The sequence below is a fragment of the Artemia sp. Qi Xiang Cuo genome, chromosome 6, assembly GCF_049724085.1.
Source record: "Artemia sp. Qi Xiang Cuo chromosome 6, ASM4972408v1, whole genome shotgun sequence".
NCBI classification, from domain to species: domain Eukaryota; kingdom Metazoa; phylum Arthropoda; class Branchiopoda; order Anostraca; family Artemiidae; genus Artemia; species Artemia sp. Qi Xiang Cuo.
Window position 1 is genome coordinate 43,986,208 of NC_142799.1, and position 26,696 is coordinate 44,012,903.

At 34.7% G+C, this 26,696-nt stretch overlaps 1 protein-coding gene across 1 annotated transcript in view; it reads left to right on the forward strand.

Annotated features, from left to right (window-relative positions):
* Positions 1-26,696, forward strand: part of LOC148951260 (uncharacterized) — a 191,279-nt gene that overhangs the window by 103,464 nt on the left and 61,119 nt on the right. The window contains exons 7-12 of the mRNA XM_089091043.1: positions 1,166-1,392; positions 5,791-6,158; positions 14,255-14,654; positions 14,729-14,776; positions 17,644-17,898; positions 25,481-25,664. Coding sequence (XP_088947169.1) covers positions 1,166-1,392; positions 5,791-6,158; positions 14,255-14,654; positions 14,729-14,776; positions 17,644-17,898; positions 25,481-25,664 — 1,482 coding nt within the window. The remainder of the gene's footprint in view (positions 1-1,165; positions 1,393-5,790; positions 6,159-14,254; positions 14,655-14,728; positions 14,777-17,643; positions 17,899-25,480; positions 25,665-26,696) is intronic.

The following is a 26,696-nucleotide window of genomic DNA, read 5'->3' on the forward strand; positions in this document are numbered from 1 at the left end:
TTTTTTTAAAGAAAAGATACTGGTACCATTGTACCTAAAATGTCTGAAGTGTTATTCACAATGACATTAGCAGTATTGTATCCAGTATTTAAAAAGTATTATCAATCAAGGTACTCACGAACTTTGCTATTAGTATTTACTGTTCTCAAATTAAAATTAAAATCATCACAAATAAAACAAGACTTGGTTGAAATTGGTAACTTATCGAGTTTTTCATCTAACAGTAGGCCAAACCCATCAATACTACACGATGGGGATCTGTATGCAACAACTATAAAACATTTGAAATTCAGATATTCTAATTCTTAGACGATACGTTCGTATACCCTTTCACGGGTTACTCTCATATAATGCCTAATCTTAACTTGAAAATGATTACGTACATAAATAGCTAAACTTCCATGTTGATGCTTTTCTCTATCTTTTAGATCTAGCTTATAATTAACAATTTCCAACAAGGAAGAATTATGATTGTGCAACCAAGTCTCTGTTAAAGCTAGTACAACAGGTGCTGTCTGGAGACAATTCATTTAAAATGTCATAAGAACTTCAAAGTCCCTGGCAATTTAAATGAAAAATAGAAAATCCACTTTCAAATCTATTAGAACTCAAATCACACAAAAATTTATGCTGCGAATCAGCTTAATCTTCATTCAATTCGCCACTTCCAAATCTCTATTTAGTGCCCCATCCCCAATATCACGTAGTCTCATACAATCACTCTCAAGAAAACCCAACCTTTCGCTAATCAAGCTTACTATTTAAAGTAATCAATCTATAAGGACGGAGACTGGGAGAGTTGAATTTAACAAAAATCACCTTACTATACAGCGGGCTAAGCGACAAAGAGTATAGACAATCGTGATAAAAAAAAGAAAATAAAGGATGAGAAAACAGGAAAAGATACGGAAGTACAAACAAAATATAATAACGTAATATTTTCCGTCAAAGCGGACGTACAATTAAAAAAAAACATAATGCAATGATGCTAATTGCTTCCAAACGCTAAATCAGACATAATGAGGCAAATGGTATAATTTTTTAAATTTATACAGTAACATCCTCAATATTGCATCTGTTTTTTTTTCGCAGTTTGACAGACACATATGAAATAATCTATTCCATTTTTTTCATCCAATTGAAAGCATATTTCTATATCTTTTAGGTCAGGACGCAGTCGCCACAATCAAGCTGATGATGACGATTATGGCTCAGGGAGCGATTCGAGAAGAACTCGGTTCCGGTCGCGGTTTATGAGGCATCTTGATTCAGTTGATTCAGACAACGAGCCAAGTAGTCGAAATGTCCGTTTTTCAGACAATGAAGATAAGCAGAAGAAAGAAAGGGAGAAAGTCATTGATACGGAAACAGTTTCGAAAGGACCGCTTAGTGGTTAGTTTCCAAGGATATATTCTCCACTTTTACCGACGTAGAAAGCTTAATTGGAAGCGTGATTATAGAGAGGGGCCCATTAATATCCCTTGAGAAGGGCTAAGCTTCCTCAGTTAATGTAGAGATGACTTAGAGAATGATGCGATTCTGCTTGAGAGATTCTAATTTGAACAGATTTAGTAAATATACTGAATAGTAGTCTTTCCCTCTAAGAAGGATAATCTTGAGCTGGTATATTGGTACGGCTATTGCTCACAGTAATATATTCTAATAAACAACCCCTAATCAGTCTTTTCCGGTTACACGTGCAGTTTTTTCTATAGAACTCAAGGACCTCAATCTCTTAGAAAAGCCTAAAGGCCTGGATTGATTAAAAAAATTAGGCTATAATCTCCGCTTTTATCCCAAACAAAACAATGGAAAAGTAGACAAAGAATAGAGTTAGAGCAGACACTATTTATCAATGTTATCATGGTTGAATGAAGTCGAAGGGTCGAAAGGTACCTATCTAAAAAATATACATAAATGTTCAAAAAGCCCATTTTGAACCTAAAACCCCAATCTTTTAAAGATTGGGACCATCCTTGATGAAACTCCATGAAACTCTTCCCATAACACTTTTTTTAACGCACCATGGATAATAATATATTATAACAGAGTATAATCAAACAGTTCGTGGTAACAAACTGTAAGTAAGGAGCGACCCGGCTCAATGGTAACCGAAACTCTAGAAAATGGGTTTTTGACACCAATAGATACATCAAAAGAATCAGATGTCAATGCTGATTTCAAATATATAACTTTCATCAAGTTTATTTCTACCCATCAATAGTTATGCGCCTGAGAAAATTTGGCTGATTTTCGAAAAAAGGGGGAAAGACCCCCTAAAGGTTATAGAACCTTGATGAAACTCACACCATCATATTCAGCGAATCAGAGATCCCTACTGTAGAGGTTTCAAGCTCCTATCTACAAAAATGTGGAATTTTGCATTTTTTGCCAGAAGAATGATCACGGATGGGTTTTTTTTTTTTTTTTTTTTTTTTTTTCCAGGGGTGATCGTATCGACCCAGTGGTCCTAGAATATCGTGGGAGGGCTCATTGGATCAGAAATTAAAAGTTCTAGTGCCATTTTTAAGTGACCAAAAAAATGGAGGGCAACTAGGCCCCCTCCCACGCTCTTTTTTTTCCAAAGTCACCTGATCAAAATTTTGAGATAGCCATTTTGTTCAGCATGGTTGAAAATGTGATGAATATGTCCTTTAGGATGACTTAATCCCCCGAAGTCCCCGGGGGGAGGGCTGAAAGTTATGAACTTTGCCAAATGTTATCATATAGTATTGGTTATTAGGAAGTATACAGACCTTTTCAGGGGGAATTTTTTCTGGTAGTACGGAGGTGTGTGGGTTGGGGGTTATTTGGGAAGATCTTTCAACAGAGGAAGCTTTCATGTAGGAAGGGACCTTGTTATAAACAGGGTGTTGGATTTCCAAGCATTATTTAAAAAAAAGATCAGAAATTAAATATAAAAAAAAAACAAGGTTTCCAACTGAAATTATGGAGTAACACCCAAACTGAAAACGAACAGAAAATGTTACTTTTATGATTGGGTTAAACCCCTAGTCAATACCTCGCTCTTTAAACCAAATATTTTTTAGTACTTTCATAAGAGCTATTTATTCTAAATAACGGCCTTTGTGATTAAGGGGTCATTTTTAAAGAATTGGAACAAAATTCGAACTTTAGCTTAAAGACCGAGGCATTGACTAGTATGCGAGCCCCCTAATATACGTATTAAAAATAAATGAATGTAGAAGTTCGTTACGTAGGTTAATTCGAGAGTTACGTATATTTATTACTAATAAAAACGTTCGTAAATGAAATTAAACAAGTTTCGAGAGAGCCATTTAACCAAATAAAAGTAAAATTAATATACAAATTGACTCTGTCTCACAACTTTATTTTTTAAAACAATAAAAAACTTTAGCGTAAAGAGCAAGGCGTTGAGGAGGGGACAGCCCCTTTCATATACGGACTAATTTCTGTTCGTTTTAAGTTTTAATGTCGCTCCTTACTTTCAGTTTAAAAAAGTTGTTTTTTTTATTTAATTAAGTTAAGGGCTAATGCTCAGAATGAAGTTACACAGAAAAACTTTAGAGTGAATCTCTTTTTTAAGAAGTAACCCTTAACTTAAATTGTTTTTAATTGAGGCCTATGGACTATTTTCTATGTTTCTATTTCAAGAATAATAAAAAAAATAGATTTTCCCCACTGATTAAAACACAGTTAAAAGATGTCGAAAAAATGGTTTCGTTGTATATTCCGAATGTCAAAATCAGTACTAGAAAACTTTTGTACAAAATCTTCTGTCTTTGGACATCCAAAAAAACATTTCGAGTATATTTCATATGTTAAAACAAGGTGCATTCGATGCATTTTTTTTAAAAGAAAATTGTCGCTCAAACTTGCAACACATCCTGTTTGGATGTCTAAGAAGCCTCTCTCTTAAAAAAAGAAAATATTTCTTAAGTTTTTTTTGTTATCCTAAGCAAACGATAACAACATGAAATTCCAATTTTGTAGAATTAGCACACAATTTTCGTTGTACTGACTTTGAAGTATGAATTTTCATTACATAATGTTTTTTTTAGCATATTCAAAAACAAATTCATTTTATTTAATTTAGTAAAAAAAAAATCTACAAATATCTTAATGAAAGTCTGAATGAAAAATTCAGACTTTCCTAATGTTTTTTTTTTTTTAATACTGAGAACAACATTAGCAAAAAAAGATTTTTAGTGGAAGTTTAAAACTGTAAGTCTTTAAAAGCAAACCTTACCAGATAGTGTGTACGTTGAAACTTGCATTTTTTTTATTATTGCCTATTCAGACTTTCCCATAGTTTTTTTTCACTATTTAGATCAATAAGAGCAAAAAAAAAGATGTTTAGTGGAAGTTTAAAACTGTTAGTCTTTACAAGCAAACCTTTCCAGAAAGTTTGTACTTTCAGACTTGCATTTTTTGCATTGCCTATTCAGACTTCCTCAAATATTTTTTTTTTTACTATTTAGAAAAATAAGAGCAAAAAAAAGATTGTTAGTGGAGGTTTAAAACTGTAAGTCTCTACAAGCAAACCTTTCCAGAAAGTTTTTTTTTTTCTATTTCAAAGCAAGAGGATGGAAAACAATCGGACACCATAATCTTAAATGCTATTTATTTGTTGGATGCTTGATGCTTGGGGATACATATATGTTTACAAGCAAATAGCAATAACCGATATTGGTTGATACATATTTTTTACTGCGATTAGAAATCATACCCTAAAATTTATACAAAGATTTGAAACGGATTTAAAACATTGAAACAAGTACAAAATAAAATAGAAAATTATAAAACCTAACGCTAGTTGAAAATCACTCCATAAATAATTAGATTATTCAGTTTTATTTTTATGCTTGGATTTTTTTTTATTATTTTCTTTTTATTATATATTCTTTTCTTAAGATCCTCCCAGAGCTTTCTCAACTGAGAGTTTTTACAAATCTACATTAAAGTGCCATTCGTAAGGTTCCCAAGCTCTGACTCTAAATCTTCTTTCTTTACTTCTGAGGAAATGCTTCTCTAATGTCTTATATTTTTATTCATTTGAGAAGAAAGGAGAATAGATTAAAGTAATTTTGTTCCATGAGCTTATTTTTTAGGTAGTAGATTTCTAAAGATGATTCATTGCAAATAACTTCGTTTTGTTGGTACTTCTCCGCCAGAATGTGGTGCCACTACTTTGAAATTTACTATTAACTCCTATATTGTCTCATAATGATGATCAAAAGAAGTAAAGCAGGGTGAAGAAATAGCCAATAAAGTCAAGATGTAAATTCGAAAAACGTGACTATATTTTCCAAAAATTAAGGGAAGAATCAGTTAAAATAAAGGTTCCTCAAAATACAAAAATGAATGATCTAATATTCTACTTGTCACCTTTTTCTGTTATCAGTACCTCTAGTTTGGCTGAAGTAGCAGAGCCACTAGATTCAATCTAATTCAATGTGAAAATAAATTGTAAAACTTAACATTTGCCTTTGAAGTGAATATTTTTTTCAAAATTCTTAATTTTACTAGACTCAAACATGATGCAAATATCGAATCAGAATAAAAAGCAGGAGCTATTCACTCCTAGTTCAAGGGATTGAGGGGTAAAAACTCCATGCTTTCGGGGGTTTTTAGACATGCCAAATCACTGGCAGAACTTTTGGTTCTACAGCTATGTTCATTTGTGAAACAATTTCTGGGGAGTGGGAGGAGTGGCACTGCCACATATAAGAGCCATTTCTATTATCCGTAAGATATATGTGCTTAAAAACATTTATAATTCAGCTACAATTTTACCTGCTCTTTCAGGAGTCATCAGACTGTTTGATTCCCCAAGAGTAATGAAACGACTTCAGGATATGGAACTCAAAGATAAAAAGAAGAGTGAGCCACCTAAGCCCCCTCTATCTGCTCCAGTGGCAGCCCCCACTCTTTTATCTCAACCAGCTAGAAAAACAGCTCGTCAGCAAAGTGAAGAAGATGAAATAGCCAATTTGAAAAAACAAAACAAAGAAACGGCTTCCGGTAGCGAAAGCAAACCTATACTGTCGTCCGTCACAGAGACACCAAGACGAAAGGCAAGTGGTCAGTCTGTAAATACCGAAGAGGAAGGGATTCGGCGATCAAACCCTACAACCCCAACCACCGACAGATCAAGACCAAGTTATTCTCGGCAGGTTAGAAATTTTTGTATTATTTGATTATTATTAAAAGTACTTTAAATATCTTAAACGTCAGACCAATCAAAATCCAATTTTAGCTCATAGATCTTACAATATTTTCTACAGTCAACAAGGATGACTTGATGTTCTCTATGCAAGTAGATTTTTGTAGATATTTCAAGTCAATTTTGAAAGGAACTAGTGATAGTTTGTGTGCTCTCTAGAAACTGTATGCTGCGTTACCTTCACGCCTACGTTTGTTTATGCCTGTTACCAATTGAACATAGCCTTCTCGATGTCAAGCATCAGATGTATCATATAAGGGATTGTGTGGGGTTGAATGTTTATTCTGGCGTTCACCATTAAAATAGTTGCTAATATACAAGCTTTTCTTTCCGTCTCGGCAATGGCAAATATTTAAATCCAAAGAAACTAATAAATGCATAATGTTCTTCACATCTATGGGACTATCGCACTATATAATCTTTGCGATTCTAGGGTATACCTTTCATAGGGTCGGGGGCCGGGGGGCGGGGCAGCTAAACACTTCAAATGGCAATCTTTGTAAATTTTCACATATTTGAATTAAACAGGAAGAATAAAAGATTTTGCGCGAGTACCTAAGACTATCCTTATACAATTCCACTTCAAAATAAGTAGAATATATTCCAAATACTTTTTACTGCCACATTTCAGACCCCCCACTTTACCACTGTCATTAACTCGGGTTCCTCTATCCTCATCTTTGTATTAAAACGTCTACTTGATCCTGAGTTTGGAACATGCGACTTAATTATCTTAGCCTACCGTTTCTTACAGCCCTAGAAACTGCGATCAAAATGAATTTTTGTGTTGCTTCGTACATATTTTCTCCGGTCACATCAATGAGTTCCTAAAATTGTCCTTGGATAATTCCTCCTTAGATTTATCCTTAGGCCTCTTAAACGACTAACTAATTAAAATTGAGAATTCATCTGGACATCATCTAGCATGTCTAATTCAAACTTTGTAAACACCCATGGTTCAGAACCATGCTTGACCAGCGTCATTACATTGGCTTTCGGTATCATAACTACCCCAGACTGTACTTACCCCTATTCAATATGATTCAAGAGTAATCAGTCTGAGTTTTCACCTTAGCGTCACGGAGAGCCCACTTCCATAGTATCTTGAGATTTTTTGTAAGTGTATTACCCAGCCACAAAATCGAATAAACATTAGAGATAGGATTTGGGAACTTAAAGGTCTAAAATTGGAAAGGACATAGAACCTAGAAAGGAACATAGAACATAGATAATCACATTTAGTAATATTCTATTTAAAGCAGAAGTAAGTTTTTGAGCCATCTGCGACAAACCAATTTTTGATCAACTTATTAGAAGAATTTCATCCTCGTAGGCACGGAGAGATATATCACTCGATCCATAAAACACATGGAGGAAACACTCGAGAATTTATGAAATGCAATATTCCACTTGATACAATTCTAGATAAAACTTAAACTGTTTAATAAAATTCCGCACTTGTACGCCTTGGCGAACGGAAGCATTGAAAGAGGATAGGGCACCACTCCCTTTATTCGAAGATAAGAATTTCCGTACCAACACCATAGAGGAAGAATAAACCAAGGATAAAGAGCCTGACTATGATCCACTCCATCGAAGGCCTTAGACAGATCAAGAGCATTAATATGGAAACTAAACCCTTTAGCTGAAGCATCTTTAAGAATAAATGAAAGCAAGATCGTAGTGAGCGTGTTGGACTCCATCATCAGACTAAAAACCAAACTGATTTCCCTCAAAAGTAGCATTATTGCAGAAAAAAGAAAGTAGGATAAATTCAAAATTTTAAGAGTCCAATAGAGTCTAACTTCATTTAAGAACGGAAGAGATGTTTCCGCACACTAATTTACCAGGAACTAGGGAATAACAAAAGCACATTTGGAAAAGGTGAAAAGGAAAAACAAAGGTGAGCAATTTATATCACAAGAACTAATACCGTTAATATTCAAAGAGCATGATTCTAGTATCTGAACATATGTAACTGTAGCATCAACGGAAACGGGAAGAACATATGCCATGGTCAGGGAAGGTAGAAGAAGCAAAGCAAGGAAATTTGAATAAACACGGTGAATAATTCACTTCGGAAAATAATCTTGAATAATGGTTAGACCTGCCATAATAGGATAGTTTGCATTTGCCGGTCTATCCCATTTAATTAAATTAACCTCTTTTCTTCCATATTTGGAGGAAAATTGAATCGTATGTGTTAGCCAGATCGTACACTTTTTTTGACAACTAACTTAATTTTTTTTTTTTTTTTTAAGACGTTCCCAGATAGTGGACAACCATTAGCTGTCCATATTTGAAGCCACAGTTTACGATGTTCTGGTTACGATACTGCTTATGTATGTCAATATCCACCTTTCATGTCTTTTTCATTTCAAATTAGCCCCTGTTACAAATAGCCGTTATTCCGTTTGAGTCGAATGGCTCAATAGTAACCGAAACTCTAAAAAACGGGATTTTGATACCAATAGATACATCAAAAGAATCAGATTTTAATACTGATTTTAAATATATAAGTTTCATCAAGTTTAGTCCTACCATCAAAAGTTGCGCGCCTGAGAAAATTTGGCTGATTTTCGAAAAAAGAGGAAAGGCCCCCTAAAAGCTATAGAAACTTAATGAAAATTACACCATCAGATTCACCGTATGAGATAACCCTACTGTAGAGTTTTCAAGCTCCTATCTGTAAAAATGTGGAATTTTGTATTTTCTGCCAGAAGAAAGATCACGGATGCGTGTTTATTTGTTTTTTGTTAGTTTGTTTTTTTCCCAGGGGTGATCATATCGACCCAATGGTCCTAGAATATTGTGGGAGGGATGATTCGAACGGAAATTAAAAGTTCTAGTGTCCTTTATAAGAGACAAAAAAAATGGAGGGCAACTAGGCCCCCTCCCACGCTCATTTTTTTCTCAAAGTCACCCGATCAAAATTTTGAGATAGCCATTTTGCTCAGCAGGATGGAAAATATGATAAATATTTCTTTGAAGATGACTTAATCCCTCAAAGCCCCTGGGGGGAGGGTTGAAAGTTAAAAACTTTACCCAAAGTTTACATATAGTATTGGTTATCGGGAAGTATACAGACGTTTTCAAGGGGGATTTTTTTCTGGTATTGGGGGGTGGGGGGTGGGGTTTATGTGGGAGGATCTTTCCATGGAGGAAGTTTTCATGAGGGAAGGGAAATTGCTATGAAGGGGGCTCCGGATTCCCCAGCATTATTTAAAAAAACGATCAGAAATTAAATATAAAGATAATCAAGTTTTTCAACTGAAAATAAGGAGCAACATCAAAACTTAAAACGAAGAGAAACTATTAAGTATATGATTGGGTTCACCCCCTAGTCAATACCTCGCTCTTTAAGCCAAAGATTTTCTAGTACTTTTATAACAGCTATTTATTTTAATTAACGGCCTTTGTGATTAAGGGTCATTTTTAAGGAATTGGAACAAAATTTGAACTTTAGAGTAAAGAGCGAGGTATTGACTAGGGGGCTATCCCCCTAAACTACGTATTAAAAATATATGGTTATAGAAGTTCGTTACGTAAGTTAATTCGTAAGTTACGTATATTTTTTTCTAATAAAAACGTTCGTATATAAAATTAAACAACTTTCGAGAAAGCCATTTAACCAAATAAAAGTAAAATTAATATGCAGTTTTTTTTAATTATTCATGTACGGTGAGCCAAAATCAAAACTTCTATTAATTCAAAAACGTTCAAAAATTAAATTAAAAAAAAACAAGTTTTTTTAACTGAAATTAAGGAGCAACATTAAAACTTAAAACGAACAGAAATTATTCCGTATATGAAAGGGGCTGTCCCCACCTCAACGCCTTGCTCTTTACGCTTAAGTTTTTTATTGTTTTAAAAAACAGAGTTGTGAGAAATAGTCTACTTTAGCGTAAAGAGCGAGGCGCTGAGGAGGGGACAGCCCCTTTCATATACGGAATAATTTCTGTTCGTTTTAAGTTTTAATGTTGCTCCTTAATAACACTTGTTTTTTTTTTTATTTAATCTACCTTTGAATAAACCTGGATTAACAGTTTTGTTTAGCTTTTTACTAGTAGTTTTTTTTCTTCTCCTTTCATCTCCTCTTTAAGCAAAACTGAATAAAAAAAAGACAAATTTTTTCAACTGAAAGTAAATAGCAAAATTAAAACTTAAAACGAACAGAAATTCTTAGGTATATGAGGGGGTTCGCCCCCTAGCCACTCGCCCTTTACGCTAAAGTTCGAATTTTGTTCCAATTCTTTAAGAATGACCCCTGAATCATAAAGACAGTTTAATTAGAATAGATAGTGCTTTTGAAAGTACTAAAAAGAGCTCTAGCGTAAAGAGCGAGGTATTGCTTAGGGGTTGTATACCCCTCATATACCTAATAATTTCTGTTCGTTTTAAGTTTTAATTTTGCTCGTTACTTTCAGCGGAAAAAAACTTGTTTTATTTTTTTTATCGTTTTTTAAAAAATGGTGGGAAATCCGGTGCCCCCTTCCTATAAATGTCCCTTCCCCCAAGGAAACATCCTCCATGGAAAGATCCTCTCACGAAACCCCCTCCTCCGACTCCCTCCTCACCAGGAAAATCCCTCCTGAAAACATCTGTATACTTCCAAATAACCTATACTATATGTAAACAATGGGCACTTCATAACTTGCAGAATTTTCCCTGGGAACTGTGGGAGATTGAGTCATCCTCAAAGACATATTTATTACTTTTTTGACTATTTTGAACAGAATGGCTATCTCAAAGTTTTTATCGGGTGACTTTGAGAAAAAAATGAGCGTGGGAGTGGGCCTAGTTGCCCTCCATTTTTTGGTCTCTTAAAAAGGGCACTAGAACTTTCAATTTCCGTTCGAATACACCCTTTCGCGATATTCTAGGACCACTGGGTCGGTACGATCACCCCTGGAAAAAAAAACAACAAATAAACACGCATTAGTGATCTTTCTCCTGGCAAAAAATACAAAATTCCACATTTTTGGAGATAGGGGCTTGAAACCTCTCCAGTAGGGATTTCTGGTACGCTGAATCTGATGGTTTTATTTTTATTAAAATTCTATCACTTCTAGGGGGTGTTTCCCCTTTTTTTTCAAAAATAAGACAGTTTTTTTTTTCAGGCTCGTAACTTTTGATGGGTAGAATTTGACGTGATGAAACTCATATATTTGAAATCAGCATAAAAATATGATTCTTTTGATGTATCTATTGGTATCAAAATTCCGCTTTTTAGAGTCTCGGTTACTATAGAGCCGGGTCGCTCCTTTCTTATAGTTCGTTACCACGAACTGTTTGATATGTGACTCTTAAGCATTTTAATAATGTTAATATTTGTATTTTTAGTCTTTCCCTCATTTATTTTCCGAATGAGACACAGAATATTATTTATTTACGTTCATGACTGTTCACCCAAGATTTTTCTGCACATTCATTCCTACTTAGGGATTAAATCAAAAAACAAGTTTTTTCAACTGAAAGTAAGGAGCAACATTAAAACTTAAAATGAACAGACATTATTACGTATATGAGGGGGATTGCCCCTCCTCAACACCTTACTCTTTACGCTGAAGTCTTTTAGTACTTTAAAAAAAGCTTCATATTGTTTTAATTAAACGACCCTTGTGTTTCAGGAGTCGTTATTAAATAATTGTGATAAAATTCAAACTTTAGCGTAAAGAGCGAGGTGTTGAGGAGGGGTCAAACCCCTTTATATACGTAATAACTTCTCTTCGTTTTAATTTTTAATGTTGCTCCTTACTTTCAGATCAAAAATTTTTTTTTATTTAATTTCTAATTGTTTTTTAAATAGTGCCAGGAAATCTGGCCCCACCTCCACGGAGAAACTCCCTCCCCACAAAAATGATCTCTAGACAATTCGATCCCGGTATAAATTTCCCCCTGGAAAATTATTCTTAACTAATCCGCACGAAAAAATTCAGAAGGTAGATAGAAAGAAAGCCACAACAAGGAAAATGTATAAGAATAATGGCAAAGCCCCCTGGCTTATGCTTTCTCATGCAACGGTCCCTCCCTGGAACATTACCTCCCCATGTAAAATCCACCCTTGGAAATCTTCCAGCAGAGAAGTTCCCCCCCCACCTGAAAATTTATGCATACATCCCAATAACAAATACTATGCGCAAATAATGGGCAAATTTATAACTAAAAGACCTATCCCCTGGAGCTGTTGGGTTGGGGGGGGGGGGTATATTATACCCAAAGGCATATTTCTCTCAACTATGATGAACAAAATGGCTATCTAAAAATTTTGATCGTACTATTTTGGGAGAAAAGGGGCAGGGAAGGGGGCTTAGTTGCCCTTCAATTTTTTTGGTCACTTAAAAAGGGCACTAGAACTTTTAATTTCCGTTCCAATGAGCCCTCTCACGATATTCTAGGATCACTGGGTCGATACGATCACCCCTGAAAAAAAAAACATTTGTGCAGATAGAAGCTTGAAACCTCTACAATAGGGTTCTCTGATACGCTGAATTTGACGTTGTGATTTTCACTAAGTTCACTTGACAATTAGGGGGTGTTTCCCCCTTTTTTTGAAAATCATGAAAATTTTCAGTGCTCGTCACCTTTGATAGGTAAAATTAAACTTAATGAAATTTATATATTTAAATCAGTATAAAAAAGCGATTCTTTTGATTTATATATTTATATCAAAATTCCGTTTATTAGAGTTTCGGTAACTATTGAGCCGGGTTGCTCCTTACTTACAGTTCGTTACCACCACAGTTCATATAATTATCCAGTATGATCATTCCCTATCTCACCCATTATAAAAACCCGGACCGGGGTGTGAGTGCTCCGAAGAACGTTTTTGCAGATATAAACATAGGCGGTATCAGATCTTTTCACGGGTAGACAAGTCAGATTTCTCTTGGACGCGAAACTTGGCTTCAACGTTGGAACACTAATTTTGAAGAAACTAATTTTAAATTAATTTATTCCAATACATACTTGAAAATCGGTAGTTAGCAGTGTAATGTTATTATTAGATGTTTTTAGGAATTAAAAATAGGTTTTGAAGTCTCAAGTTGGTTTCAAACGCATTTTGGGAAAGTTTCTGCCAAAATACGTGTTCCAGGGTAATTGGACCACTGATGGCAGATCAAGTGAGAGGAGCTGTTTGTACGCGCCGATATATATATATATATATATATATATATATATATATATATATATATATATATATATATATATATATATATATATATATATATATATATATATATATATATATATATATATATATATATATATATATATATATATATATTCCTGAAATAAAGAGTTTAAAATATGTCTCAGGGATGGCATCTGAAATTTAAAATTTGTTTATGGCCAAGGAATTTGCCGTTTTTCAAGGGAGACTTTTTGAATAATTTTAGTTCTTAGTGATGCCCCAATTGCATTGTAATATTTTATGTTATTTCCATAATGCTTCAAAAAAAAAGAGGGGAGCTGTCGACCTGCAGCAACCATATTCATACTTAGTCTAAAGGTATTTCTTCACAAGATGGCAGGTTACGGGAACGCCCTCCTCCTTCGTCATCCAGATTTATCTGAAAGATCCTCATTGAAAAATGAAACTTTTAATTCAACTTTTTGTCCATACTCATTCTTATGGTCCCGAAACTACTCTATAAAAATTTCACCTTTCTAGCTTTTCAGTTTCTTTTAAGCTTGTTCAAACTCTGCTTCGTGTTTTTTTCTTAATATTACTTCACTCACTTTACTCACTGCTATCGGCAGCTTCAGTCTTTGGGACTTACCTTGCTGAGCTCAGGTAAAGTTTTACCCTTCCGCCCCCTAGTTTATTAATATGAGCAACTGGACTTTTGACCCTCTCATGACCGCGGGCCCTTCTCACCTCATCATATTCGCTACTCATAGGCTCTTGGCACTTTGCTTAGCAAGGAAAAAATAATTTTGTACAAAATGACCAACATAATTTACCCAACATAATTTATTAAACACGGTTTACCAATATTGTTTATCAAAATATAGTGCTAATATTATCCGTATTTCTTATAGGCCTCAGCATTAGAGAGAAAGGAAGAGTCAGTACCGAAATCATTTGCCTCTACAGTTTCTGGTACTGCAAGTGCAGTAGAGTCAGATGACAGCAGTATTACTGCTAGCAAACCAGAAACATCCCAGCAAACTAGTCGGACTCAGTTGGATTCTGACTCTCCCAAGCAGTGGCATAGCTATGCTGGATCGACAACGACATCTAATCTTCATTCACCCACGACTACTAAGCCACTATCACGTGCAAGTTCAGGCAGTTCAGTCAATTTAGGTGAGGAGCAAAAGTCTGGGCGAAGTTCACGGATTAGTCGAATTTCAGTTGATCGTTTTAAACCGAAGTCTGCTAGCTCATCAAGTACTAGCACTGAATCGTCGGCAGCTTCTTCACCAGTACGAAACACAGGTTTGTAGCTTTTATTTTGGCTGATCCTAAATCTTAAGTTTTATTGTTCATACTTAAAACAAATATTTTTCCAGAGGTGAAATATGACGAAAACCAGTCGAAAGGAGAAACTAATGGAACATGTAAGAACAGTATTTACTATAAATATTATAATAATGGCTGTTTCTCCTAACATATTTTTTTTTCGCATTGCTTTTTAATTCTGTTATTTCCATTCTTTTTTTATTTATTTTTTTTTGCCCTCATTAATGAAGTATGTTCGTGTAACCAATAATTTTGCATTGGAATCTGAAGTCTAACGTCTGAACGTCACATTATGTTTATGTGCTTGAATTTCGACGCACTTCCCTATTTCTGTATTTACTAACTGTAATTTTTTTCCACTTCGTAAAATCTGAAATTAAAAACCAAGCTATAGGCAAAAAAATTATTTTAATATAAAATGTGCAAGATCAGGTTAAATCTACGGATTCAGTAGACTGATAAAAGTAGATGATGATTTTTATTATTATTTTATCTTGTTTGGAATGTTAGTTTCAAGTATGTAGAGTCGAACTTCATTTTAGACTGGGATTAATTTTTGCCATTTCGCTAGGTACATTTAACGATATTTTTTCCAAAAATGCACACTCATGTCTTACTTTTTCTTACTCGCAGGAGAAACATCAATCCCCAACAGCTGATCTCCTTGTTTTTTTCCTCTTGAAAAAGTACCGTAGATACTAATTTTCCCTTCTAAAAGCTCTTAACTAATTACTCAACTGAGCAAAGTTAAAATTAAGTTCAAACAAATAATTTTATTATGCTCCGATTTTATATAAGTAACCATAACAGGCATTTATATTTCTGTTAATGTGCACAGAGACGGTAACTTACATAACGATAGATTTAAAGCGAAATAGACAAGGCTTGTCAAAACCCATAAAAAAATAAAATAAACCTAAGAGACAGATTTCTTGGTCAGTAGATTCAGGAATGAAAATATACTTGGATAATAATGTCGTGCCTGTATTATAAACAAGGCGTCTTCACTTTTAATGCTATAAAAAATTAATAAGTAAAACGAAATAAATGTTGGCAACTTGAAAACAAAGAGTTCTTAGAATTCGTTTTAATTTTTGTTCATTTTATATTATATGACTTTATTTCTGTTTGTTTTAGGTATTAATATAGGACTTTACCTTTTATTTGATAACTTTTCGTCTAATTAATTTGCTTGAAAAAGTCTATTTGTAAGAGTAATTTGAAGACTCCTGATTGAGGCAATCCAGAAGTAATTAGAAATATTTTATTTTATGTAAGAAACAAACTAAAATTAGTACAAAGTTGGAGAAAGTTCATTTTGTCTTTTTGCACGGAATGAAAAACTCTTCCAGAACCTAATTACGGATTTGGCACGAATTACATCATTTTATTTTTGAATGGAATATTTAGATTTCTTTTTTCTAGTTCTTCTTTAATTTATGATTTTTCGGTTTTAACATCTCGATTCTTTTTCTTTTAAGTCCATATTGGTTGTAATTTTTTTTTTTTTTTTATTCCTTTTGGTTTACATAACTTTGCTATAAAAGTTGGAAAAAATGTTTGCCATAGATTTGCCCTTTCGAACTTCAACTGACCTGAAGCTCCTTTACTGTTCAATGAGTTCTAACCGACTTAACCAGAAGAGTAACTTTTTTATTGTACGACTTTTGACTGTATCGATATTTTGCACTTATTAAATGCATCAACTAAAACACACAAGCATTACGTATATTTTCAGGTTTGCTGGAAAACTGGACAAAAAATAATTGATACTTAGTATCATATTCAGGCTTGTAGTTATCCAATTTTCTCTATGTAGTTATAGACAAAATTAAGCTCAGTCAAGTGAAAACTGTTTCTATGAAGCTTAAAGACACTGCAAATTTACTCGTCCTATTAGTTTGAAATGAAAAAATAAGCTAAACCAAACCGTGCACATTATTTTATCATTTTTGTTCCTACAGCGTTCTCCTAACCATAATGATAATCTTAAGATTTATATTTGACTATTTACATATACAATGATGTAAGAAAAATTATTAGTAATCGTCATTACAAAAGGGACTAGAAAAAGACTTCTATCGTTAAAACCAAACAAAATACTGAAAAATAGATTGCACAAACCATCTCGTGTTATAAATCTTAGCTTTTTCAAAAATGCCTTTAATGTCATTTAAATTACAGCAACCAATTCAAGAACCTACAGAATTGATAAAAAAAAACAGTAAATACATCAGTATCATCAGTTTCTTATTAGAACTTTGGTTACAATCTTCTCGGAATAATTGAAGCTGAGACAAATCTTTGTAATTTGAGAAACACCCCTAAATCGTTTTAGACCCCTTGAGTAAAAAAAAAATTAGTTTGTGACGGTGATTTTTCTTCCTGCTTGACATATGGAAATGATAATGTCTTTTAAATTTCCCATACAGAAGTGGAGGTGAAAAATATCACGTGGATTTTATGCAGGGAGGAATGCAATGCCTGTATAATGATGCGATTTTAAGAATACAGTAGAGGTGAACCAGTTTAGTATTAAGTCGCTTAATAGTATTAAACAACTTACCGTAGAGAGAATGTATAACAGCTTTTGTAAGGTCAATATTTTCAAGCTTCCCTTTTATATCTCCTTTATCCATTAAAAAAAAAAAAAAAATCCAGCTCACTTTCAGTACCGTAATGGATTATTAAGCGTCAATCGGTGAATCAAGTGATATTTTGATCCGTTTATTGCAGTGCCACTATCAGACTTGTCTAAATTTAAACAATTTGAGGACACCAGAGAGAGACTGAAAATATGGAGACTGATGAATACCGCTTGACTCTCTAATCAATGCCTGATAATCCATTGCTGCAGACTAGCTTTAACACCTTTAAAATACGCCCAAGAATCAGGGAGACCTGTACATTTTGCTTATTACTATATGTAAACATTGTCCTTTATTAATGCATTACCTTTCTGCAGGTGCTGCTTTTTCAACAGATGAATTGAGGAGTCGATTCCTTGCTAATAATAGTAAAAAGAATGTAAGTATACCACCATTATCATCGGTGTCTAGAAATACTTCTGACACGGAGACTGAATATTCTCGGTCTCGTTACGGGGATAAAACTCCACAAGCATCTGCTTGTGGTGTCCCATCGTCTCGGCTTGGCTCAACCAACACAACTGGAACAAGTTCTGCAGCGACCAGAGCTCCATTTCAGTCGCGTTTTTTAGGTAAATACAATTCTGTTTTCTGTTTTCCAAGTTTCCTCGAGGCTATTTTTAAAGTTTATTATTTAAAATTTATCAAGTTAATAACGATGCTTAAAATTAAATGAAACTTCAGAACAACCGCCCTCTATTGCAGTTATTCCGCTCTATAGTGATAGACTTTTGGAGAAGAAAATTTGTATCTAACATTATCCATTTTAAGTTTTTAATTGGACAAGAAAATTTGTTTCTAACATTATCCTTTTTAATGCTTTTCTAAAGAAAGAAATTGTGTGCTGTAATGCTGAAAACATTTGCTTCAAACAGTCAAAGCATTTAACTTAAAGAATGATAGGATAACAAAATAATTTTGGATAATAAGGCTGGTCTATAAAGGTAGCCTGTAGATAATTTTTTTTTATTGAAATTTTGGATATTTCGAGATTATTTGTTTTTCTGTCCATCTCTATGCCCTTGTAGGGGTGCTAAAACCTTGCAGAAGCATCTTTGTTGTCGTAACAGAAATTAGTCTGTCTGTGGAAGGCTGTAAAACCCTCAACCCTCTGCTGTTTCTGCTAAAGTTCGAAATTTTCTTAAATATTTCTGAAAAAAATTTGTGTTTAAATATTCTGGAAGCTAGTTGACAAGTAAAATACATGCAACTATTAACTGGCTACTTTTGTTGCACTTCAAATGCTTCCACTAAAGTTACTAGTAAAACTTTAACATAAAGAGTGGAGTTAAGGGGAATATGTAGCTCCCCTGAAATGCAGGGTGAGTAATGTTCGTTTTAAGTTTTATTCTTGCTCTCTAATTTTATTTTAGAAAAATTGCCTTTTTATTTTATTAAAACGTAAAATGAATAGAAATAAATTAATCTAATAAGTAAATTATATAAATTAATATAACAATTTTGTGGGCTCATGAATCTTTTAGCCTTTTCGTCTGGGATGTTAAAAAACATTCTAAATCTTGTACTAAAATTGCTCTTGGTACTGGTCGATCAGAAAAAAGTTTTTTGGTCTATTTTCTGGCAAACAAGTTTTTTTTTTGTATTAGTCTCTTTGCACCAAGGACTTACGAATGTAAGTTTCAAGCTGACCGAAAAATAAGATCCTGCTCCGATTATTCGGCCTCATTTTTGGTAAGCCTTTTGTCCCAAAAATAAAGGTCTCTTTGTAAATTAATAATCTCGTAGCCGTTGCAATGATGGATGTAGGTTACAAGCTGTTCGAAAAAAAAGCTATTTTACCCATTTTGTAATCCAGTTTTTGAATAATTGCAGTTGAAAATTCGTAGAGGGTTACCCTTGACCCAAGGACGTATGGATTTAAGTTTCAAGGAAAAAACAGGCCTAAATTTTCCGCTTTTTAGTCCATGTTCCCCGCCTAAATTTTGAACATTGTCTCCTTTTTTGCTAAGGAAAGATTATTTTTCAATCATTCGGGGCTTAATTGGGGGTTAAAACGAATTTTAATTTGGTTCTTTTTTATCCAATTGGAGTTTCCATGGGCCAAAAATTTAAAGATGAAAGTTTTAACCATATTGGAAAACCTTTCTTGTCCTTCTTCAAGGGACTCGTATCTCAAATCTAAAATATTGTTTTCTACTAGTGTCCTTTTGCCAAGAAGCCTACTGACCGTGTTTCAAGCCATTCGGAAAAAAAAGTGTTTTGTTCCTTTCTCTGGTCCAATTCTGCTCAGGTTCCTTTCGTCCAGGGGAGAACCCGTAAATTTTTAAGCTGACGCGAAATAATTGTTTTCCTTTTTTTCATCTCATTTTTGGGGGCCCGTACCTCCAACCTATTTTTTTCTGCATTAAGATCCTACTGGCTCAAGGACTTGTGGATATCGTTTTCCAGCCGTTCAGAAAACATTTTTTTCTTTTTTTATTTTTGGGGTTCACTTCCTTGAAAAGCATTGATTCTTTCCTCTGTGCATTCGGATGCTTCTGGCCAAGCGACCTGCAGATGGAATTTTCAAAATACACGAAAAATCTGTTTACCATTTGTTGGACTCAATTTTTTGGTTGAATCGGTGCTTTTTTCCTTGTGCATTGGGTCCTTGGCCTAGGGCCTAAAGATAATAGTTTCTCTCAAGCCAATTGGTAAGACATTTTAACCTTTTTTGAGCCTTATCTTTGGGAAGAGTTTTCAAGCCTTTTTTTAAATACATTAGGTTTCAATTGGCCCCGCATCTTGCAGATTTATGCTTTAAGGTGACAAGAAAACCCAATTTTAATAGGGATACAAACATTTCTCTTCAATTTTTTGTTGTATTTGGGTCTATTTGGACGAAGGACATGAGTATGTAAGTATCGAGTCAATCGAATAAATTTGATCCTTTTTGGGGACGCCATTTTGAGGGAAATGCCCCAACTTAATTTCTTTTTCACATTAGGTCCTCTTCGACCTAATTAGGCACTTAGAGGTGAAAGTTTCTTGCACTGATTCGAGCCCAAAAATTGGTGGTCCATTAATGGATTTTCTAACAGCCATATATCTTCCAACTAAACTAAGGTCCTCTTGGCAAAAGGAGTGATCTCTGAAAGTTTCAAGCGAGTTGGAAAATAAAGTTTTTGGGTCTATTTTGAGCCTACTTTCAGGGACCTATGCCCTGAGCCCAAAGTTTTTTTTCACACTATGGATGTCCAGGGACATAACAATTTGTTTTCAAGCCATTCGGAAAAGAGATTTTAGCTCTTTTTAGGGTCCCATGTTTTAGAAAATCGTTCATTTCTTTTTTGGATTAATTAAAAACACTTTTTCCACAAAATAAGTTTTTCAAAGAAAAGTAAAGAACTCCATTAAACAAAAATGAGCAAAAATCAAATCAAATAATCTACCAAGCGTGAAACTACCACAAATCAGCATCGATAAATAAATGAAACCCAAAACGAACAGAAATTACAATAAATAACCGAGTCAAACTCAAAACCATCAGAAATTAATATAATTTGGGCTCAAAATCCCTATGCCTTCCCAAGGCCAGGAACATAATTTGCACTTTACTGAAAAAAATATAAATGTTTTTACTTTTATTGCTTAAATAAATCTAATAATATTAACATTTTGAGTACTAAATATCAGTATATGTATATTAAACTGACAATGCACATTCATTTGTATTTTTTTCAGTAAAGTGCAAATTATGTTCTGGCCTTGGGAAGGCATAGGGGTTTTCGGCCCAACTTATGTTAATTTCTGCTCGTTTTGAATTCTTTTGAATGAGTTTCTTTTGAAAATCGAATGAGTCCTTTTTGAGTTTCTACGACAACGCTTTCTAAAAACACCTTATATAACCCCAAGGCATAAATTAAAAATCCTTACCCTAAGGGCTGTTAGGGTGGTTATCATCCTCAAAGACCTAATTTCCAGAACTTTCTACTACGTTGAACAAAATGGCTATCTGAAAATTTTATTTGGATATGTTTGGGGGAATGGTGGGCGTGAGAGAGGGGTTAGTTACCCTCCAATCACATTCGACTATTAAAAAGGGCACTAGGCCTTTCAATTTCAAATTGAATGAGACTCTTTTGAAGTTTTTACGACAACTCTATCTATAAAAACCTTATATGCCCCAGGGCATAACTTACAACCTTCGCCCTAGGGGCTCTGTCATCCTTAAATACATAATTTCCAGAACTTTCAGCAACGTTGAACAAAATGGCTGTCTATAAACTTTGATTGAATGTTCTTAGGGAAATGGTGGACGTGAGAGGGGGGTTAATTACTCTCCACTCACTTTTGACTATTAAAAAGGGCAATTTCAATTTCAAATCAAATGAGTTCTTTTTGAAATTTCTACAACAACTTTCTATATAAACCTTATATGCCCCCAGGGTATAACTTACAAACCTTGCACTGAGGGCTCTTAGGGGGTTATCTTCCTAAAAGACCTAATTTCCAGAACTTTCAACTACGTTGAACAAAATGGATATCTCAAAATTTTGATTGGATGTGTTTGGGGAAATGGTGGGCTTGAGAGGGGCGTTAGTCGCTCTCCAATCACTTTCAACTAATAAAAAAGGAACTAGGCCTTTCAATTTCCAATTGAATGAGCCCTTCTGAAGTTTCTATGACAACCCTTTCAATAAAAACCTTATATACCCCCAGGGCATAACTTACAACCCTTGCCTTAAGGGTTGTGGGGATGAGGGGTTGTCATCCTTAAAGACCTAATTTCTAAAACTTTCAACTACTTTGAATAAAATGATTATCTAAAAATTTTGATTGGATGTGTTAGGGGAAAAGGTGGGCGTGAGAGGGGGTTTAGTTGCCCTCAAATCACTTTTGACTATTAAAAAGAGCACTAACCCTTTGAATTTCCAATCGAACGAGCCCTTTTTCAAGTTTCTACGACAAAGATTTCAACAAAAACCTTATATGCCCCCAGGGCATAACTTATAACCCCTGTACTGAAGACTGTGGGGGAGTGTCCTGCTGAAAGGTATAATTTCCTGAAATTTAAACTGCGTGGAATAAAATGGCTATCTCAAGATTTTAATTGGATGTGTTTGGGGAATAGTGGGTGTGGAAGGGGTACTAGATGCCTTTCAATCACTTTCAACTATTAAAAAGGACACTAGCCATTTCAATTTCCAATCGAATGAGCCCTTTTTGAAGTTTCTACGACAACGCGTTCTTTAAAAACCTTATATGCCCCTAGGGAATAAATTACAACGCTTGCCCTGAGGGCTGTAGGGGGGGTGTCATCCTCAAAGACTGAATGTCTAGAACTTAAAACTACGTTGAATAAAAAGGCTATCGCAAAGTTTTGATTTGGATCTGTTTGGGGACAAAGTGGGCGTGAGAGGGGGATAGTTGTCCTCCAATCGCTGTCGACAATGAAAAAGGGCACTAGCCATTTGAATTTCCAATCGAATGAGCCTTTTTTTAAGTTTCTACGACAACTCCTTCTATAAAAACCTTACATGCCCCCAGGGCATAACTTACAACGCTTGCCCTGAAGGCTGTGGGAAAGTGTCCTCCTGAAAAACATAATTTCTATCTGGAAATCAACTATGCTGAACAAAATAGCTCTCTCAAAATTTTGATTGGATGTTTGTCGGGAAACAGTGGGCGTGGAAGGGGTGTTAGTTGCCTTCCAGTCACTTTCGACTATTAAAAAGGGCACAAGCCACTCCAATTTCCAATTGAATGAGCCCTTTTCGAAGTTTCTACGACAACTTTTTCGATACGAAGTGCCCTGTTCTAAACCGAAAAAAAATAAATAATACATTGTGCCAACATCGTTCTTATATGCCCCCTGGGCATAACTTAAAACCCTAGCCCTGAAGGTTGTGGGGGAGTGTCCTCCTCAAAAACATATTTTCTATCTCGAAATCAACTACACTGAACAAAATGGCCATCACAAAATTTTGATTGGATGTGTTTGGTGGAACAATGGGCGGGGGGGGGGGGGGGCCCCTAGGTGCCCTCCAATCACTTTCGAACGTTAAAAAGGGCACTAGCCATTTCAATTTCCAATCGAATGAATCGTTTTCGAAGTTTCTACGACAACTTCTTCGATACGAAGTGCCGTGGTCTAAGACCAAGAAATAAACAATACATTGTCCCAACATCGTTCTTTACTTAGGCAGCGCTATTGCGCTATAGTAAGCTGAAACTCTAAAAAAACGGTAAACAATTTGATACCAACAGATACATAAAAAAAATCAGATTTTTATGCTGATTTCAAATATATAAGTTACATCAAGTTTAGTCTCACCCATCAAAAGTTACGCGCCTGAGAATATTTGCCTTATTATCAAAAAAAGGGGGAACAACCCCTAAAAGACATAGACGTTTAATGAAAATCACACCATCAGATTCAGCGTATCAGAGAACCCTACTACAGAAGTTTCAAGCTCATATCTGCAAAGTTGTGGACTTTTATATTTTTTGCCAGAAGAAAGATCACGGATGTGTGTTTATTTGTTTTTTTTTTGTTTTTTTCCCCGGGGGTGATCTTATCGATCCAGTAGACCTAGAATATCATGAGAGGACTCATTCGAATGGAAATTAACAGTCCTTGTGCTCTTTTTAAGTGACCAAAAGAATTGGAGGGCAACTTGGCCCCTCCTATGCTCATTTTTTTCCCGAAGTCACCCAATCAAAATTTTGAGATAGCCATTTTGTTCAGCATAATCAAAAATCAAATTAATTTGTCTTTTAGGATGACTTAATCCCCCACAGTTCCCGGGAGAAGGGCTACAAGTTATAAACTTTGCCCATTGTCTACATATAGTATTGGTTATTGGGAAGTATACAGGCGTTTTCAGGAGGAATTTTTTCTGGTGGGGGGGGGGTCGGAGGAGGGTTTACGGGGGAGAATCTGTCCATGCAGCATGTTTACTTGGGGGAAGGGACATTTCTATGAAGGGGGCGCCGGATTTCCCAGCATTTTTTAAAAAACGATCAGAAATTAAATAAAAGCTGAAAGTAAGGAGCACCTGAAAGTAAACAGCAACATTAAAACGTAAAACGAACAGAAATGATTATGTTTATGAGGGGGTTCTCCCCCTAGTCAATACCTCGCTCTTTACGCTAAAGTTTTTTTTAGTACTTTCAAAAGAGTTATCTATTCTAATTAACCGGCCTTTAAGATTCAGGGTTTTGTGATTCAAACAAAATTTGAACTTTAGCGTAAAGAGCGAGGTATTGACTAGGGGGCGAATTCCCTAATATACGTAATAAAAACATACGAATATAGAAATTCGTTACGCAAGTTAATTCGTAAGTTAAGTCAGAACAAAATTTCGAGAAAGCCATTTAGCCAAAAAGAGTAAAGATAATATGCAAATTTCGTTTTAATTATTCACGTACGGTGAGCCAAAATCAAAGCTGCATTAATTCAAAAACGTTCAGAAATTAAATTAAAAAAAACTAGTTTTTTTTAACTGAAAGTAAGGAGCGACATTAAAACTTAAAATGAACAGAAATTATTCCGCATATGAAAGAGGCGGTCCCCTCCTCAACGCCTCACTTTTTACGTTAAAGTTTGACTCTGAATCACAACTTTATTTTTTAAAACAATAAAAACAATTAGCGTAAAGAGCGAGGCGTTGAGGAGGGGACAGCCCCTTTCACATACAGAATAATTTCTGTTCGTTTTAAGTTTTAATGTCGCTCCTTACTTTCAGTTAAAAAAAACTTGTTTTTATTTTTATTTAATATATAATGGGTATATACGTTTCAAGACATTCGTTAAAAAGAAACTGTTTCTGAAAGTATCCCCGTATGAAATTATGTTTCCTCGGGGCCCCCGATTTTATTTTCATTGCTCTTTACCTATAGTCTGCTGCCACAAACTATTTTTTGACAGGTTAGACCTGTTTACGTTATAATTATCTTTGAGTTTCAAGTAGTTTATCCTTATTAGTTTCTAACATCTTTCAGTGTTTATGTTTTTGGCCGCTAGGAAAAAATTACCAGATCTCCCTACCTAACTAGGCTTATTTTGAAAAATTTAATTTTTCCTCTGGATTTAAACTAGAATTTTTTTTCACTTATAAAAAGAAAATTTTATATACAAATAGAGCATAAACAGATTTATTTTTAGTCATCATGCATAAATCTTTTCTTTAAATTACAATTTTTTTGTAGGCCAGGCCGGTACTCCTTCAGTAGAGGCCTCGAAGGAATCCGAGAGTAGCTCGGGGGAGTCTTCCGACTCAGGTTCTGAATCAGCAGAAGAAGGTGAAGAGGAAACACCCGTAACATCACCCTCTGTTAAAAAGGAACCCGAGAAGGAATCTCTTCGGACAGATCTTGGGTCTCTGCTTTCAAGGTTTGTCTCTTTACCCAGTTGTACTTAGAGTATCGCCATATATAAACTAACAGTCATAGAATATTTCCTCAGGAGTAATATACTTCTATAATAGTCCATATTTGCATAATAATTATTAGGGTAGAAGGCTGCAGGCCAATTTTAGGGAGAAGGGGGGAGGGATAACCGAAAACTTTAAAGAAGAGTTCTCATATAAACTTTCCAAACTGTCCGCGAGATGGCATTCAGACTAATATGACAACTGGATATAACCTCACTTTGTTTTCGGGATATAACTAGACTGATTGTGCAATTCAGTTTTTTCAGGGGGCGACAGCTCCCCTGTTGCTGTAGATCCGGTAGTTTATGAAGAGAAACGTTAGCTTTTAAGTTTCGAACCATCATATTAAAAACTAGAATTTAAGGTAAAGAACAGAGGTTTTACGGGGGTGACAGATTTCTTCCTATTCAAGAATTTACTCTTTTATTTAAAACATCAATTAATTATTTTAAATGAAAACCTGTCTTCAAAAATAGAACTAAGAATGAAGCATAGAAAAGAAACAAGGCAAAACCAAAAAATGGTCAATTTCAATTTAAGCAGTTGTGACAACATTAATAAATTGTATCCTGATACGAGGCAAGAATGAGTAAACAAAATCAACAAAGTAGAACTAAATCAAATCAGAAACCAAAACCATGGGCGACCTGCAATTTTCGTTTTACCTTTTTCAATCAGTTTTGAAATAAGAATTTCTGGGTCATTTATTGAATATTTACTAATAAATCTTGAGAACGCGGTAAAATTGTAATGTTTTTGGTAGAGCTTAAACAGGAACTGTTTAAGCTGTAACTTAAACAGGAGGTGAAATTTAAACAGGACCTGAAACTGGAACTGTTTCAGGTCCTGGTAAAAAGCGAGGCATTTGAGAATTTCATGTTACAAATTTAGCTTCTCAGTGCGTTGTGGAACATTTTCGTCTTATTCACTCATTTCTAGCTCTAACACTTGGTATAGTTTTACATTTACTGAAATTCCCCTCCTATCCTTTC